The 15,281-nt window shown below is 38.7% G+C and overlaps 1 protein-coding gene across 3 annotated transcripts in view; it reads left to right on the top strand.

Annotated features, from left to right (window-relative positions):
• Positions 1 to 2,019: 2,019 nt before the first annotated feature.
• CDK7 (cyclin dependent kinase 7) overlaps positions 2,020 to 15,281 on the top strand; it is a 64,886-nt gene continuing 51,624 nt past the window's right edge. The window contains exons 1-6 of one of the 3 annotated variants that reach the window (XM_049649565.1): positions 2,020 to 2,194; positions 3,827 to 4,447; positions 4,783 to 4,842; positions 12,495 to 12,528; positions 13,432 to 13,499; positions 14,690 to 14,758. In XM_049649565.1, coding sequence (XP_049505522.1) covers positions 4,382 to 4,447; positions 4,783 to 4,842; positions 12,495 to 12,528; positions 13,432 to 13,499; positions 14,690 to 14,758 — 297 coding nt within the window. In that variant the 5' untranslated portion in view covers positions 2,020 to 2,194; positions 3,827 to 4,381. The remainder of the gene's footprint in view (positions 2,195 to 3,826; positions 4,448 to 4,782; positions 4,843 to 12,494; positions 12,529 to 13,431; positions 13,500 to 14,689; positions 14,759 to 15,281) is intronic. The other 2 variants (XM_049649567.1, XM_049649566.1) reach the window with 2 other exon arrangements.

Below are 15,281 nucleotides of genomic sequence, written 5' to 3' on the forward strand. Positions count from 1 at the left end.
GTCTTTGCCTAAATATCCTCCCCCTCCCCTCCCCTCCCCTCCCCTCCCCTCCCCTCCCCAGCACATACATAACTGGGGGAGTGGCAGAGGGAGAGAATCTTCAGGAGAGAATCTTCATCAGGCTCCAAGCTCAGTGTGGAGCCTGATGTGGGGCTCAGTCTCATGACCATGAAATCATGACCTGAGCCGAAATCAAGAGTCAGAAGTTTAACCTACTGAGCCACCCACGCACCCCTCAGTTTCTTTTTAAGACATGGAAAGATTTATCAGATAGAATTGCTGCTTTTGGGAAGTGATTTTCCTGAAGTTGGATGAGGATCAGTGAAAGAATGACTCCATTATTTGTTCTTAATTTTCTTTATATTTTTCCATTCACAAAATTACTGGAGTATAACTAGTTTAAAAACCATATCCTACACTAAATAATAAAAATACAGCCAAGGTAAAACAGGTGACTTTGTGGTAGTAAAACTGGAAGTTAATACAAAAGATTATTTGTAACCTACATTCAGAAGAAAATGAATATAACATAGAAACATATAACTGAGTAGAAACTGCAACTTACTATGTTATTAGGGGTGTTAAGAAAGTCTTATTCTTTGATTTATTTTACTGTTTTGATTGTCATCATGTGTGCAAATTCTGATAACCACTAACTTTCTCAAACTTAATGTCTGAAATCCTCTTAAAATCGACCTAGATATTTACCTTATTAAGGCAATTTATGAAACTTTAATAAGGTCTTACAATGCCAAGGGTATGTATTATTGTGAAACTAAAGCCTCACAAAGCGAAATAAATTTTCTTCCATACCTTGAATGATTTCTAGAATATGCTTTAAAGAAGTCATCCTTAATAGTAAGGGTAGCTAGTGGGCAATAGACCGAGTCAAATTGTTGAGTATCGCTCAGTTGCCTGCCAATTAAGCTTTACTTTTTCTTTCTTTTTTCTTTTTTTTTTTTCTTTTTACTATTCCAGGGTTGTGGCCTAATATAAATATTGCCCATCTCAATTATCAAATATGAGACTGGTATTTGGTGGTAGCAATAAGCTATTCTGGTGATTCATAACATGATTCATGATTTTTTTTTTTAAACCTGTTTGGAAAGTTTTGTTAAAAAATATCACCATTCTCTTTTTTTCTCTCTGTAATTTTTTCATTTCAGTAAAAGGAAGCCAAGGACAATTTTTTTTTTTGCTTTCAGAAAGAGTGGGTTCAAGTAATGAAGACTGATTTGTGTACTACTGTGGGCCAGCAGTCAGGAACCCCATACTAGAACTGTCTGAAGTTCACCTTACTATACAGATCCTACCATGAAAGTTGCAGTGAAAAAATAGATCACTTTTATAGAATCTTTGAACACAAGTATGACAAAAAGGCATATTCAGTGGGAGTTGGTGTCACAGGATGAGTTCCCAACAAGGATAGTATAGAAAGAATTCTGGCTTAGCTTTAAATAGCCTGTATTTTCATTTCAGAGTGAAGCACTTAAAATGTGTAACCATCAGCAAATTGCTGAATTTGTTCAAGTTTTTCAGTTTTCCTCTCCAATACTATACAGTGTGATAGGCGGGATCACAGTAGTGATCAGTACATACAAAGTATGTATTACTTTGTAGCAATTGAAAACTTAATGACTAAATACCCAAAATGTAGTGGCTAAAAACAACAATAATCAATAGCTCATGGTTTCTCTGGGTCTGGAATTCTGGACCGTTTGGTTTGGCAGTTGTGCTCAGTGTCTCTCATGAGGCTGCAATCAGATGCCAGAGAGGACTGCGGTTATCTGGAAGCTTGACTGGAGCTAGATTATCTACCTCCAGTGGCTCATTCACGTGGCTGGCAAGTTGATGCTGGCTGTTGGCGGGAGGCCCCAGTTCTTCCCCACATAGGCCTCTTCACAGGGCTACCTGATTGAATTCATGATACGGTGGCTGACTTACCCCAGAGCAAATGATCTATGCTTGCAAGGCAGGCAGAGCAATGCCTTTTATGATCCAGACTGAAAAGTTACAACACTCACTTCTGTCATATTCTACAGGTCACACAGAACAGCCTGTTTCACTGTCAGAGGAGACTGCACAAGCGCATTGATACAGAATGGAAGATTCATTGGGGCCATCATGAAAGCTGGCTATTGCTAATGGGTGCAAGTGCTTTCTAAACTGTATAATGCTATACAGATGACAAAAGGTATTTTATGCATACAGTGACCTAATGAATCCAGAATATGACCTAAACAACTGCCTTTTTACCCTACTTAAAATGTCCCCAGATAGGAATTACCTTGTCAACAGCATAGTATAATGTGATCATCAATTCATATGCCATGATATACTTTGGAGCCTCTAGCCTCACAGGTGTATCATCACATTTAGCTCACTACTTAGCTTATTGCTACTACAAGTGAGGTTAAATTAATATTAAAGTGAGGGAACTTTGAGGGAACTTTAAATTCTGTGATTCCCATATATTATTAGGTATGACTTGACACAATTAAGAGACAATGGTAAAGATGGTGTGTTTGTGTAATGTATGAGAAGTTTGCCTATGAACATATCAGAGCTCAATAAAAACCCAAGTGACAAAGAGCTGGAAGGTGACCAGTAATAGTTACGCAATGACAAACAGCACTGTCAGACCCTATTCTAAGGGTTTTGGAAATGTGAAGTCATTTAAGACTTGCAGCAACCCAATGAATAGTTGGAAACTAGGAACCAAAAGGTAAATACTTTGCCCAAGTAATAAATCTAGTGATTGAATATTTGTGGGGCCAGTACTCAAATGCAGGCAGTCTAGATCCAGAGCAAGAACTCAACCTTTACATTACCTTGACTAAATTATGAGTGTTGGTATTCTGCCTTTTTCAACTCTGAATATTCGCAACTCTTAGAAACAACAAATGCTCCAGCTCAAAACCTTGGAATTACTGTTTTGTTTTTCCTCCCCCCACAACCCATATCCAGTCTGTCAGTAAATCTTATTGGCTAGAAGCCAAAATGATACCACCTTACATAGCTTACTGCAATAATTCTTTCACAGGCCTTGATTTTTTTCTTGCCCCTTTAAGTCTATACTGCTGTCAGTGTAAAGGGCCATAGTGAACTTTAAAACAATCAGATCACATTACTTTGCTGAAAACTCTACAGTGGCTTTTTTTTTTTTTTTTTGGCAGTGTCTTTTCAGTGATGTCTTTTAACACCTATTTAAATTTTTTTTTTAACCTTTGTTTTCATTTTTGAGACAGAGAGAGACAGAGTATGAATGGGGGAGAGTCAGAGAGAGGGAGACACAGAATCTGAAACAGGCTCCAGGCTCTGAGCTGTCAGCACAGAGCCCGACGCGGGGCTCGAACTCACGGACTGAGAGATCACGACCTGAGCCGAAGTCGGAAGCTTAACCCACTGAGCCACCCAGGCGCCCCTTTTAACACCTATTTAAAACTGCAAGCCCTACTATATCCCTTTTCCTGCTTTATTATCTCTATAGGACTGAATTCTGTGTACCATATTTTATCTCCTTCCATTGGAAAGCATGGTTCCTTGTCCTTTTCCCTCCAGATTTCTCAGAGCCTGGCACATAGCACTCAATATACATTCGCTGAATAGTGAATTAATGTGTTGAAAACTTGTGCGAATCAAGGTTGAGTACTGCTCACAGTTAATAAGCACCTACTATGTCTAAACTTTCTGGATATCTGATTTACTCTTCAAAACCACTTATGATGTATCCTATTTCCATTGTACAAAGTAGAAAACCAATGATCAGATGTCTGTTCCACAGTACAAAATTCTTCAGCTGACTTGGAATTTTTTCTCCCGGTAGTGCTTCTTTACAAAGGACTGAAGTAAGAACGCCACTTGGCCAGCCCTAAGGAACTGGGTTCTCTTCTAAGTAACCTGAGATTGCGATGCTAGGCGTCCATAGCAACCGTGGCGCCCTGACGCCCTTGCGCGATTACCAGAAAGCGAGATTCGGAATAAAGAGGTCAAGCCTTCCACACTCATACGTTAAGCCCCGAACTCAGAACATCGTAGCAGAACGCTGACCTGTCTCCGGTAGTGAAGGAAATATCTAACTTAAAACCGTAACAGGGTTACAGTCACCACCTAAAACATTCCGCTTCCGGGACCAGCAGGCTGTGGCGAGCCGCGGCGCGGACTACGCGGAAACGCCAACAGGCCTGACTCGTGCAGCTTCCGTAGGGGAAGCTCTGGCCGGACTTAGCAGCATCCAGCTCAAACCGGAAGTAGGGGCGGAGCTAGTAAAGCGTCGGCTCCCCGTCAACGGAAGTGGTTGTTGGAGGCTCTAAGGTAGCTTTAAATTCCTGCTGTCTCGGGAGCTCGCCCTTTACAGTTGGAGTCGGGTTTCGTGCGACGGATGGCGGTGGACGTGAAGTCGCGAGCAAAGCGTTATGAAAAACTGGACTTCCTCGGGGAGGGACAGGTGAGGTTCCCGGGCGGGATTCGGGGGGACCTGAGCCGAGAGCGCGGAGCCGCCTGACACACTCGCACGTTTTCTGGTGGAAGTCAGAGGACTGGCCTGGCTTCTCCTTCTTTTTGGGCGAGTCTGCCCGTGTGTGTACCCTAGAGGAGAGCTCCCGAGTGGTCCTCCCTTTCTGAAGAATAGACTGGAACGGGCAGTTTATCACCTCACCACGTTTCAAGCAGCCGCGCATCTTCAACAGCCGTGGGGTGTTTGCTTCTCCAGATCTGAAAAAGTGACAAGGCAAACACAAAAGAGCTCCCACGAACTTAGATTGTTTCTGCTTTTCTCTCTAGTTTGCCACGGTTTACAAGGCCAGAGACAAGAACACCAACCAAATTGTCGCCATTAAGAAAGTGAGTTACCGTCTGTTATTTTTCCTGGAGTCTCTGAGCATATCTGTGTGTGTGAGCTCTTGCATGGGCTTTTTACTACTCTTGACCGTACTCTGCTCATGAGGAGTTATTTATGTCATTTTCGGGGAAGGTAGAATTTATTAGTATTTTGTGTTCCAAGATGGAACTCGGTTGAACTAGTTTTTTGTTGTTGTTCCATTAGTTGAAATAAAGAGGAAGCTGTATGTTACGTTTGCTTTTTAAACTCAGACGTGGGTAAGGGGGACAAGGACTCATCTGTTGGGTCCTTAGAACTATTTTAATATCCTTATCTTCCCAGGTCACCGTTTCTGCCACACCTGCATCCATTTTGTGCATCGTCTGTATTTTCTTTCTTTCTTTTTTTTTATTAAGTTTATTTTGAGAGGGGGAGGAGGGGCAGAGAGAGGGAGAAAAAGAATCTCAAGTAGACTCTGTACTGTCAGCAGATTCGAACTCACAAAGCGTGTGATCATGACCTGAGCCACAATCAAGTCCTACAGCTTAATGGTCTGAACCGCCCCCGCCCCCCGCCAGGCGCCCCTCATCTGTATTTTCTGTGTACAGATTTTCCATGTAAGGCTTTTACGAGCATTATCATTATCATTTTAAAAAATTATTTTTGTAGCTTTTTGACTTGGATTCATTCAAGAAACTTCAGTCATATTTAGCTTATTTTCTACATGTCAGGCACTTTCACTTAGGTTTTTTCTTTTAGTCTTCAAAATAGCCATGTGAAATAAAGTATCCCTATATAATACTTGAGATGCCTGAGCTAAGAAAGATTAACTCGTCAAGCTGACACAGATCCTAACTGATAAAACTAGAATTTCAATCCAGGTGTTTTGATGCCAGGTTGCGTGTTCTTTCCTGTGCTACTGAAATCAGTAACCCTCTGAAAGAGAGGCTGTTGTCACATTTCAGGGCCTGTTGGGGGAGGTGATCTCCACCTTCTTATTGTTCCTGTTGCTGTTTGAATCTGTTTCTCATTCAAAATTCCTAACTCCTTTGAAGCATATCCCCCTGATTCATTTAATGCCTGACTTCCTATCTCCCTTTGCACAGTTATTTTTGCTATTTTTGTCTTTTCACTTTTTCTGGCTTCTCTCCGCTTCATTTCCCAATTTATGTTCTGTAATCCAGCACTGTAGCTATTCCTGTGTAAAAGCTTAATCTATTCTGACCCTTTCTGAAGTTATGTTTTTATTTCTACCCGTGGTTCACTATATTCTAGCCCCACTGACCTTTCTGTCCCTTGAACACATTAAATTCAGTTCGTTCCCAGGATCATTGCAGCATCATATGCTGCCTTCTGGTTAGCATATTTTTCCTCTAAAACTTGGCATGACTGATTCCTAATCTTGAAAACTCACTCACATGTCTGTTCCACATAGAGGCCTTCACTGGTCACCCTTGTCTTCTTTGCCATATTTCTCCGTTATCTGCCATATTTCTCCGTTGATAACATTTATCAAAATCTGAAGTCCTCTTATCTGTCAACTTATTGTGTGTCTACTTCCACTCAAATAATACTTTGGTCTGTTGCCAGTAGTTTTGTAGACATTTATTAAAAATGTATTAACCTGGGGTGCCTGGGTGGCTCAGTCACTTAAGCGTCCAACTTCAGCTTAGGTCATGATCTCATGGTTTGTGAGTTTGAACCCCTGTGGGCTCTCTGCTGTCAGTGCAGAACCTGCTTTGGATCGTCTTTCTCTCTCTCTCTCTCTCTCTCTCTCTCTCTCTGATGCTCCCGTGCTCACGCATACATGCTCTCTCTCAAAAATAAAATAAGACATTAAAAACTATAAATAAAAAATAAAAATGATTAACCAGACTGATATAATTCCTTTAGTGTTAGTATATTGAGTTCTGTAGTTGTCTGAAAATCCTAGTGGGGTTTGTTTCGTTTGGGGTTTTTTTTGCTTGTTTTTAACGTAAGTTAGGATTTAAAATCCATCCTGTTTCTCTTTGATAGACTTTTACCCCTTGACGGTGACTCACAGTGGAATCTTCTTTTATTTATTATTATTTCTTTAATTTTGAGAGAGAGAGAGAGCGAGAGAGCAAGGGAGAGGGGCAGTGGGAGAGAGAGAGAGAGAGAGAAAATGTCTTATGCAGGCTCCACTCTCAGCGTGGAGCCCGATGCAGGACTCGATTCCACTACATCAGGATAAAGACCTGAGCCAAAATCAAGAGTCAGATGCTCAACCGACTGGGCCACCCAAGTGCCCCGTACATTTATTTTTTTAATATCATGTTTAAGTAATTTCTGCCAGCCAGTAAGTATAAGGCTTGACTCACCATCCCAGGATCAGGAGTTACATGCTTTTCCTACTGAACCAGCCAGGTGCTCCTTTACATTTAATTTTTATTTCCAATAATACATCTTTGTGGTTTTAAAATAAAAGGCCAAGGCTTTTTAAGGTGCTTGACTCTTCTAGCCCTGTTTTTCACTCCTTGGAGCAATCACTTTCAACTCCTATAATTTGCCTCTGGTATTTACTTTTTTTTTTTTTTTTAATGTTTATTTATTTTTGATAAAAGAGAGCGAGAGAGACAGAGTGCAAGTAGGGGAGGGGCAGAGAGAGAGTGAGACACAGAATCCGAATCAGGCTCCAGGCTCTGAGCTGTCAGCCCAGAGCCTGACGCGGGGCTCAAACCCACAAACCACGAGATCATGACCTGAACCAAAGTTGGATGCTTAACCAACCGAGCCACCCGGGGGCCCCAAAATTTGCTTCTTTTTAAGCAATCTCTACACCCAACTTGGGGCTTGAACTCACAACCCTGAGATCAAGAGTCACATGTTCCACCTATTGAGCCAGCCAGGCACCCCTTTCTGGTATTTACTTATTTCTGTTTCATTAAATAATTTGCTTACATTGTTATTTCTTGAGACCCCCCCCCCCCCAAACCTCGTTTTAGGCATTCTTTCTGCTATAGATTTGATGTTTTTGGACCTTTCCCTCCCAACACTCAAAATTTTTACTCGTTCATTTACTAACATTTGTGCTTAATTTTACAAAAAATGAATATTCTGTATTCTTTCACCTATTGTATCTTGGACTTTTAAGATGTCATAGAGGTAAGTGGAATATTTAATTTCTACTGAAATTTATAAAATAGCATTGGTCTCTACCTCATCTTTTTAAACAGACCATACTGAATTTATGTTTCCCAATTTATTTAACCAATCCTGTATTAGTGGCCTTTTGGAGTATTTTGTTTACTTGCTGGCTGGCTGCCTGCCTGCCTAACCCCCCATATATAAATTTTCTTTAGCAGTTTGTTTTTCTGATGCAGCATTATTTCTGAAATCTTCTACATGGATACTGTAGATCTGGTTTATTTATGATCATTGGTGATTAGATTTCATCATATGACTACAGTAAAATTTGCCCATCCAAATTCTTGTTGATAAACGTTTAGGCTGTTTTGTTGTCTTTATGTTTTCCCTTAAAATAGCCCTATAGACATTCATATGTCTATATCCTATTCATGTGAGTTTCTTTAGAGAATATGTCCTTATTTGAAGCCAACTATGAATTATTATTCTTTTAGGGAATATATAGCATCAGCCTCACCACTTATTGTTAGATTGCTCTTCAAAGTGGTTGGACTAGTTTGACCTCCTCCCCACATTCTTATCATATTTGTATTGTCAGATTTTACAACATTTGTCAATTACCTGCATCAGAAATAGTATGTGATTAAAAAAAAAAACAAAAAAACAACAAAAAAAGAAATAGTATATGATTGTTTAAATTAATTGTTTAAAATAATTGTTTCAATTTCTCTGATTACCAGTTAGATTGATCATCCTTTCTTAGATTTATTAACTTTTTAGACTTTCTCCTATGAGTTTTTCTGTTAGCTTGCTTACATTTTTTCCTTCCTGTTGATTTGGTGGAATTCTTTATATATTCTGGGCATTGACCCTTTGTCAAAAGTACGAACTACAGATATCATCTCCCAGTCTTCGACTAGACTTTTAGTTTATATATGGTATCTTCTGAAGCACAGAAATTTAGAATTCTGTTCTGGTTGAATTTGTCCATTTTTTTCCTTCATGGGTTTCCATTTTGTATGCTTGCCAACCTCCAGTTTGTAAAGGATTCTATTTTCTAAATATTTTAAAATACTGCTTTTCACACTTAGGTCTTTGTTCCATCTGGAGTTAATTTTTCTATTTTGTGTAATATGAGGATCCAGTATTTTTTTCCTTGCTGACCCAGCATAATTGATAGTCTGTCCTTTTCCTGGTGAGTTGTAACACGAAGTTCTGCATTTAGTTGTAGTGCCATGTTCCATTATATACTTGGATCTGTTTCCGGGCACCGTACTTTTTTTCCATTGATTGATTTTTTTCCATCCTTGCTCAAGTACTATAGTGTCTTTAATTATTACTGCCTTATAAAAAGGCTTGAAATCTGGTAAGTTGCACATACCTGTTTTTCTTCAAAATTACCTTGTCTACTTTATCTGCCATTTGGGAAATTTCTGACAATCAGAATTTGATATGAATTAGATATTACATGGTGCTGAGGCATTATTAATAATTTTGTAGGTATGAAATAGTATTTTGCATATGTAAGAAAATGTCTATTTTAGAGGTGCCTACTTAAGTACCTGGGGATGAAATGACATGAAATGTGAGGTTTGTTTTAAAACATTTTAGCCAACAGAAAGGGGGGCAGAGATTAATGATGTAGTAAGTGAGGGTCACCTGAGTGGCTCAGTAGGTTGAGCATCCAGCTTGGTTGAGATCATGATCTCATGGTTGGCAAGTTCGAGCCCCATGTTGGGCTCTCTGCTGTCAGCATGGAGCCTGCTTGGAATCCTCTGTTTCCCTCTCTGCCCTTCCACCACCTGCATGCGCTAGCATACTCTCTCTCTCTTTCTCACAAATAAACATTGAGGCACCTGGGTGGCTCAGTTGGTTAAGTCTCTGACTTTGGCTTCAAGTCGTGATGTTGAAGTTCTTGAGTTTGAGCCTGGCATTGGGCTCTGTGCCGAATGCTCGGAGCCTGGAGCCTGCTTCGGATTCTTTCTCCCTCTATCTGTGCCCCTCTACCACTCGCGCTTTGTCTCTCTCTCAAACATTAAAAAAAGTAAACATTTTAAAAATAATAATAATGAAATAAGTGTGGCAAAATACTGATAATTGTTTAATCTGGGTGATGAAGTAGATGACTTCATGAAACTAATGTATTTTTCCTGTGGTTGGAAAATGTAATAATTTTGGGGGCACCTTCCTGGCTCAGTCGGTTAAGTGTCAGACTTCGGCTCAGGTCGTGATCTCGTGGTTCATGAGTTCAAGCCCCACGTCCACCTCTGTGCTGACACCTCAGAGCCTGGAGCCTGTTTCAGATTCTGTGTCTCCCTCTCTCTCTGTCCCTCCCTTGCTTGCTCTGTCTCTTTCTCTCAAAAATAAATTTAAAAACATTTTTTTTAATCCAGAAAATTAATAATTTTTAAAATTGTTCTTAGCTCCTTAATATCCCATGTAGAATTTAGAATCGATTTGTCTTCTTTCTTTCTTTCTTTCTTTCTTTCTTTTTTAAATTTTTGTAATCTTTATTTATTTTTGGGAGAGAGAGAGAGAGAAGCAGAGCTCCAGCGGAGGTGGAACAGAGAGAGGAGACAGAATCCGAAGCAGGCTCCAGGCTCTGAGGTGTCAGCACAGAGCCCTATGTGGGGCTTGAACTCATGAGCTGTGAGTTCATGACCTGAGCTGAAGTCAGACACTTAAACGACTGAGACACCCAGGTGCCCCTGTCACTGTTCTTTAAAAAATGTTGTTGAGATTTGGATTTGGTTGCATTGAACTTAAAGAAAATTTATGTATTTGGTATATTTATGATAGTACTGAGTTTTGCTGTCCATGAATGTGGCATTTGTTTATTTTGGTCTCATTTTTAAGCATGTTTTAATATTCTTTTATAATTTAGTTTTGGAAGGCTTAGCACATCTGTTGTTAGATTTATTCCTAAAGTGCCTTATATTTTTTGATGCTATACTAGTCTATCTTTACGTAAAAAGTTGTGTCTGTAGTATTCTAGGGAGATGTCTTTCTATGTCTTTTAATCTATATTTTTTATCATTATCAAGAATCTTATTTTTTTAATTCCAGTATAGCTAACATACAGTGTTACATTAGTTTCTGATGTACAATATAGTGACTCAACAATTCTATATGTAACTCACAGTTTATCATAAGTGTACTCTTAATCCCCTTAACCTATTTCACCCATTCTCTCTACCTTCCCTCTTTGTTCTCTGTAGTTAAGAGTCTGTTTCTTGGTTTGTCTCCTTTTTTATTTGAGTTTGTTTTGCTTCTTAAATTCCACGTATGAGAGAAATCATACGGTATTTGTCTTTCTCTTACTTATTTCACTTAGTGTTATAGCCTCTGGATCCATCCATGTTGTTGTAAATGGCAAGATTTCGTTCTTTTCTTTTTTGTGGCCGAGTAATAGTCTATTGTGAATATATGTACCACATCTTTATCTATTACTCATCTGTAGATGGACACTTGGGCACTTGAGTTGCTTTTGTTGGGCTTTTGTAAATAATGTTGCAGTTAACACAGGGGTGCATATATCTTTTTGAATTAGTGTTTTCATATTCTTTAGGTAGGTAAATACCCAGTAGTGAAATGACTGGATCCTGTGGTAATTGTATTTTTAATTTTTTGAGGAACTTCTGTACTGTTTTCCACAGTGGCCGCAATCAGTTTGTATTTAGTTTTTTAGGTACAATAGCTTTTTCAGAAGTAGTTCTTTTTTATTTTGTTTTGTTTTGTTTTTTAGTATTCTTGATTGCATTTAGTCATTGTATAAAGCAGTGAGTAAGAGACTGGTGTAAGCCTGAACCTATTAATGCAATTTGTTATACTTATTTTTTTATTGTTACACTTATTAATGGTAACAACAGTTAAACCATTTTTTGTATTCCTAATTTGTAATTTTGCTTTTTAGAAACTGTTTCCCTAAGAGCATATTATTGGGCATATTAATAAACATGTTACTTTAGAGGCGCCACGGTTGCTTTATTTGGTTGGTTGAGCATCCGACTTTGGCGCAGGTCATGGTCTCGTGCATCTTGAGTTTACGCCCTATATTGGGCTCACTGCTGTCAGCATGTAGCAGCTTTTGAATCCTTTGTCTTCCTCTCTCTGCCCCTCCCCCACTTGTGTGGGCCCTCTGTCTCAAAAAAAAAATACATAAACATTTTTTTAAAACATGTTATTTTATGTTTATATGTTATGTGTTTCCTCCCAAATAGGCTACCTTGAAGTGATATTTTTATTTGTTAATCAGGATGCCCTCAGTTACTTTTCCACATTTAATCTTGCAAAGATACAGGAGACATTTATTTTCTTAAGTCCATTATTTGAATGTATAACTTAAAAACTTAAAGAGTGAGGAATGGTAGGTACTTGATCCTTTTCTTATATTGTTAATTTTGCTTTTCAAATTCGTGATTTGGACTCTCTTCTTGCTTACTAGCTACATGTAAGTTGCTACATGTTTTTACTGTGGCTATGTATTTTAAGTGTTTGTATTTTATGCATGAAGTCTAAAATAATTTAACACATTTTTAGTGTTTGTTTTTTTTTCCCCCTCTACCAGATTAAACTTGGACATAGATCAGAAGCTAAAGATGGTGAGTATTTAATGTAATCTGACCAAACAGGATAAGTGTTTCTTCTCACTGAGGAAGTTCAAGTATTAGTGTTCTAAGTGACTCTGGGTAGAGTTTTTGCAGGGTGCTAGAAGAGTGGACTCAGGATAGAGACAGGATATCGGTGATATCCACCATTTGGTTGTTAAGAGTCATGTAAGTCACTCAAGTCATCTGAGTAAATGGAACATAGCAGAGTTATTTATCAGTGGCTTGTCTTGCAGCCTTCATTACTGTTTAACGTGTTGTTGTAAGCAGTTTATTCTTTATCTTAGCTTTTCATTACTTTAAAAATTCAGGATATAACTTCATAGAAGTACAGAAAACTCTCTGGAATAAATGTATGGAGGAAAATATCTTTATCCCTTCCACACCCTTGTGTGCTATAGTGTTAAGTCTTATTTAGTCATCAAGAACTAGTTTTTATAAAAAGGATCCATCATCTATTTAACAGCTAGTACCAGATCTTATTTTAAATTAGGAATTCTATCTTTTGTTTTGGGAAAGATACTGTCTTACCACTGTTTTGCTGTTACCATCAAGAATCTGTTGCTAATATTCATAATGTAAGAAGGAGGAAGCTCTTGACATATTGCCTTCATGTTACAAGCCGACACCTGTTATTCCAGCAGTCTTCTAAAGTGATATGCTGCAAAGTGAATACTTTTTGTCATCATTTATCATAGTCTGTGCGAAGCTAGTTTCAAAATAAAGCAGTATAAAAGAAAACCAGATGTCATAAAAATTGGCAAAGTAGCCCTTATTTTTCTGTAGAATATGCATATCTATTCCCCGAAAGACTAACCTTTCCCCAAAAAATATGTTTGTAAGAAGATATGAGACTTCAGAATTGCTTTTCACATTTTGCTCTGCTTTTTTATATAGGTATAAATAGAACAGCCTTAAGAGAGATAAAATTATTACAGGAGCTAAGTCATCCTAATATAATTGGTGTGAGTATGATCTACGTTGTTTCTGGGATATGGGACCCTGCCATTTCTGAATGTGGTAGTTGTTGATTGAAGGCTCAGCAAGATGAGTTGTTTTAGGTGAGCCTTGTAAAAAAGCTTAAAAGTTTATCATGCCGAAATGTATTTTTTGTTCTAATTGAACTGGAGGCAGTGTCTTTAAAACCGTACAACTGATGAAATAAATTTAATTTTGTCAAAAATTATTTTGAAGCCTAGAGAGCTCTAACATGCATAAGCTTGAGTAAGCTCCCTACAACTCTGTGCCATAATTTCTACCTCATAGGGTTGTTGTGAGACTAGTTAATTTATTGAATGTGTGCAAAGTACCTGGAAAATAGTGCCTGGCATAGAGATGGCATATAATGAATTATAGCTGCCACTGCTATTTATAGGATTTTCTTAAATACTGAGCATGGTAATTTTTCTGAATTAGAGACTGAGGTGAGATTTTCATTAATGATTTCTTAATTATAACTGAAAATTTTGGAGGAGAATTTAAGTAGTTAGTGACTTTTTAAAAAATGTTTGTTTATTTATTAGAGAGAGAGAGAGCACGTGAGTAGGAGAGGGGTAGATAGATATTCTCAAGCAGGCTCCATGCTCAGCACAGAACCTGATGCGAGGCTGGATCTCATGACCCTGAAATCATGATCTGAGCTGAAATCAAGAATCAGACACTTAACCAACTGAGCCACGCAGGGACTTCTAGTGACTTTTTAAAAATATTAAAGTTTAGTATTTTTGTGCTTCAAAGTACTAATTCCTAGGGGGGAAAAAAGGATAAATGTCAAATTTAATAAAATAATTCAAATTTAACAGGGAAATATCAGCAGTCCAATGCTAGTTTAAATTTTTTTTTTTTTTTCAACGTTTTTTTTAATTTATTTTTGGGACAGAGAGAGACAGAGCATGAACGGGGGAGGGGCAGAGAGAGAGGGAGACACAGAATCGGAAACAGGCTCCAGGCTCTGAGCCATCAGCCCAGAGCCTGACGCGGGGCTCAAACTCACGGACCGCGAGATCGTGACCTGGCTGAAGTCGGACGCTTAACCGACTGCGCCACCCAGGCGCCCCTAGTTTAAATTTTTTGAAACTACTTTGGTTGGTATAATTTTCAAGTATTTAATAGAGAATCAGATTTTGATCTTTTTTTTTTTAATACTGCTTTGCAGCTCCTTGATGCGTTTGGACATAAATCTAATATTAGCCTTGTCTTTGATTTTATGGAAACTGATCTGGAGGTAAGATTAAGATTCGTAGAGAAATTTTTTTTCTCTCTAAATCAAAAGAGAACCTAAATGTTTATTTTCTATGTTTAAAGATACTGTTAGTCAAAGGAATGCTTAATTTTGTTGAAACGTGAATGTACTCCCCCGCCCCCACCAGAATGACAGAGAGAGAGAGCATTTGTGTTTGAGCACACAGGGTAGAGTCAGATGGAGAGGGAGATAGAGAATCTCAAGTGGGCTCCAGAGCCAGCTGAAAGCTCTACTCGGGGCTCAGTCTCACAACTGTGAGATCATGACCTAAGTCACAATCAGAAATCAGACGCTTAATTGACTAAGCCACCCAGGCACCCCTAAATGTGAATGTACTCTTTTTTTTTTTCTTTTAATGTTTATTTATTTTTGGGACACAGAGAGACAGAGACAGAGTGTGAGTGGGGGAGGGGCAGAGAGAAGGATACACAGAATCCAAAGCCGGCTCCAGGCTCTACACTGTCAGTGCAGAATCCGACACAGGGCTCAAACTCACAGACCTCGA

The sequence above is a fragment of the Panthera uncia genome (assembly GCF_023721935.1).
Source record: "Panthera uncia isolate 11264 chromosome A1 unlocalized genomic scaffold, Puncia_PCG_1.0 HiC_scaffold_17, whole genome shotgun sequence".
NCBI lineage: Eukaryota > Metazoa > Chordata > Mammalia > Carnivora > Felidae > Panthera > Panthera uncia.